At 55.0% G+C, this 1,838-nt stretch overlaps 1 protein-coding gene across 1 annotated transcript; it reads left to right on the top strand.

Annotated features, from left to right (window-relative positions):
- The first annotated feature begins 203 nt into the window (after positions 1 to 203).
- Positions 204 to 1,625, top strand: LOC115811576 (gap junction gamma-1 protein-like). The gene has a single exon (XM_030773844.1). It carries the CDS (start codon positions 204 to 206, stop codon positions 1,623 to 1,625), a length of 1,422 nt encoding a protein of 473 aa, XP_030629704.1.
- Positions 1,626 to 1,838: the final 213 nt, after the last annotated feature.

Below are 1,838 nucleotides of genomic sequence, written 5' to 3'. Positions count from 1 at the left end.
GTGTGTGTGTGTGTGTGTGTGTGTGTTAGAGTGTCTGTGTATGCGTTTGCGTACAAAGCAGACTCGGTCTTGTTATCTTTTTGTGAAGTGGGATGTTATACGGCATTGACTCCTCCATCTCTCTCTCTCTCTTCCCTAGTGCAGAGCAAGCGTGTTGGGGATAGTGGGCCGGTCCCCAGTGCCCTGCCAAGGACGGAGGCACCATGAGCTGGAGCTTCCTGACGCGCCTTCTGGAGGAGATCCACAACCACTCAACGTTTGTCGGCAAGATCTGGCTCACCGTGCTGATCGTCTTCCGCATTGTTCTCACCGCCGTTGGCGGAGAGTCCATCTACTACGACGAGCAGAGCAAGTTTGTGTGTAACTCAGGGCAGCCAGGCTGTGAGAACGTCTGTTACGACACCTTCGCCCCGCTTTCTCACGTCCGTTTTTGGGTTTTCCAGATCATCATCGTGGCGACTCCCTCACTCATGTACTTGGGCTATGCCGTTAACAAGATCGCACGAATGGAGGAGTTAAAAGAGGGCGGGACGGGAGGCGGGGTTTCGCACCGCAAACCTAGGAAGCTGTATCTGGGTGGGCGTCGACAGCACCGCGGCATAGAGGAGGCTGAGGACGATCAGGAGGAAGACCCCATGATCTATGAGGTGGCAGAGATGGAGAGTCACAGTGAGAGCGGTGCCCCCCAGGGAAGAGGAGCTGGAGGAGGAGGAGGAGGAGGAGGTGGAGGCGGAGGCAAAGTGCGACACGACGGCCGACAGCGCATCCAGAGAGACGGCCTGATGAAAATGTACATTCTACAGCTGCTGGCTCGCTCTGCCTTGGAGGTGGGTTTTCTTGGAGGACAGTACGCCCTCTATGGCTTTGCTGTACCTGCCCGCTACGTGTGCTCCGGAAAGCCTTGCCCGCACAGCGTGGATTGCTTTGTGTCTCGTCCCACGGAGAAAACCATCTTTTTGCTCATCATGTACGGTGTTACCTTCCTGTGTCTGGTGCTTAACATATGGGAGATGGTCCATCTGGGTTTGGGCACCATGTTGGACATCCTCCGGGCCCGCCATTGCCCGAACGAAGAAGAGGAGTACCAGCTAATGTCTCTGGGAGCCACTGGACTGCCCGTGAACGAGGCTGGTATGGGAGGAGTTGGGGGAGCGGGAGGCAGTTTCGGAAGCTACCCCTTCTCTTGGAACTCTGCCCCGTCTGCCCCGCCTGGCTACAACATTGTGGTGAAACCAGAACAAATGCAGTTCACTGACCTGAGCAACGCCAAAATGGTGTGCAAGCAGAACCGCGCCAACATCGCCCAAGAGGAGCAACGACAGCAATACGGGAGCAACGACGAGAACTTTGCAGATGGAGTCGGTGGCAGCGCGGGAGGAGGCACAGGGGTGCAAAGAGCAACGCTTCACAGAGAGATCCAGCAGGCGCAGGAGAGACTGGAAGCTGCCATCCAAGCCTACAGCCAGCAGACCCTACCCCAGAGTCACACTAAGGCCAGTAAACCTCACCGTGAGAGGAAGCACAGGGAGCGGTCAGGAGCCAAGCACGGCAACAGCAAAGGAGACAGAGGGAGTAGTAGCAACAGCAGCAAATCAGACGAGAAGAAACCCTCAGTGTGGATCTGACATGACAGTTACAGCCAAGGCCAGGGCAAGCCTCAAGAACTGATCTGGTCCAGCTGCTGCCATAATATGAGTGCAAGCCCTCAGAGTGAATTTGATCTGTGATTAACAGTCAAACGTAGCAGCCTGACCCTGACCCTTATGGGTCTGATACAAGCAGTAATACATCACAACCCCATAGATTCCATATCAATATATATATATATATATTACAGC

Source organism: Chanos chanos, chromosome 5 (assembly GCF_902362185.1).
Source record: "Chanos chanos chromosome 5, fChaCha1.1, whole genome shotgun sequence".
Lineage (NCBI taxonomy): Eukaryota > Metazoa > Chordata > Actinopteri > Gonorynchiformes > Chanidae > Chanos > Chanos chanos.
The sequence above is the reverse complement of the archived record's forward strand: the minus strand, read 5'-3'. Positions and strand labels throughout refer to the sequence as shown.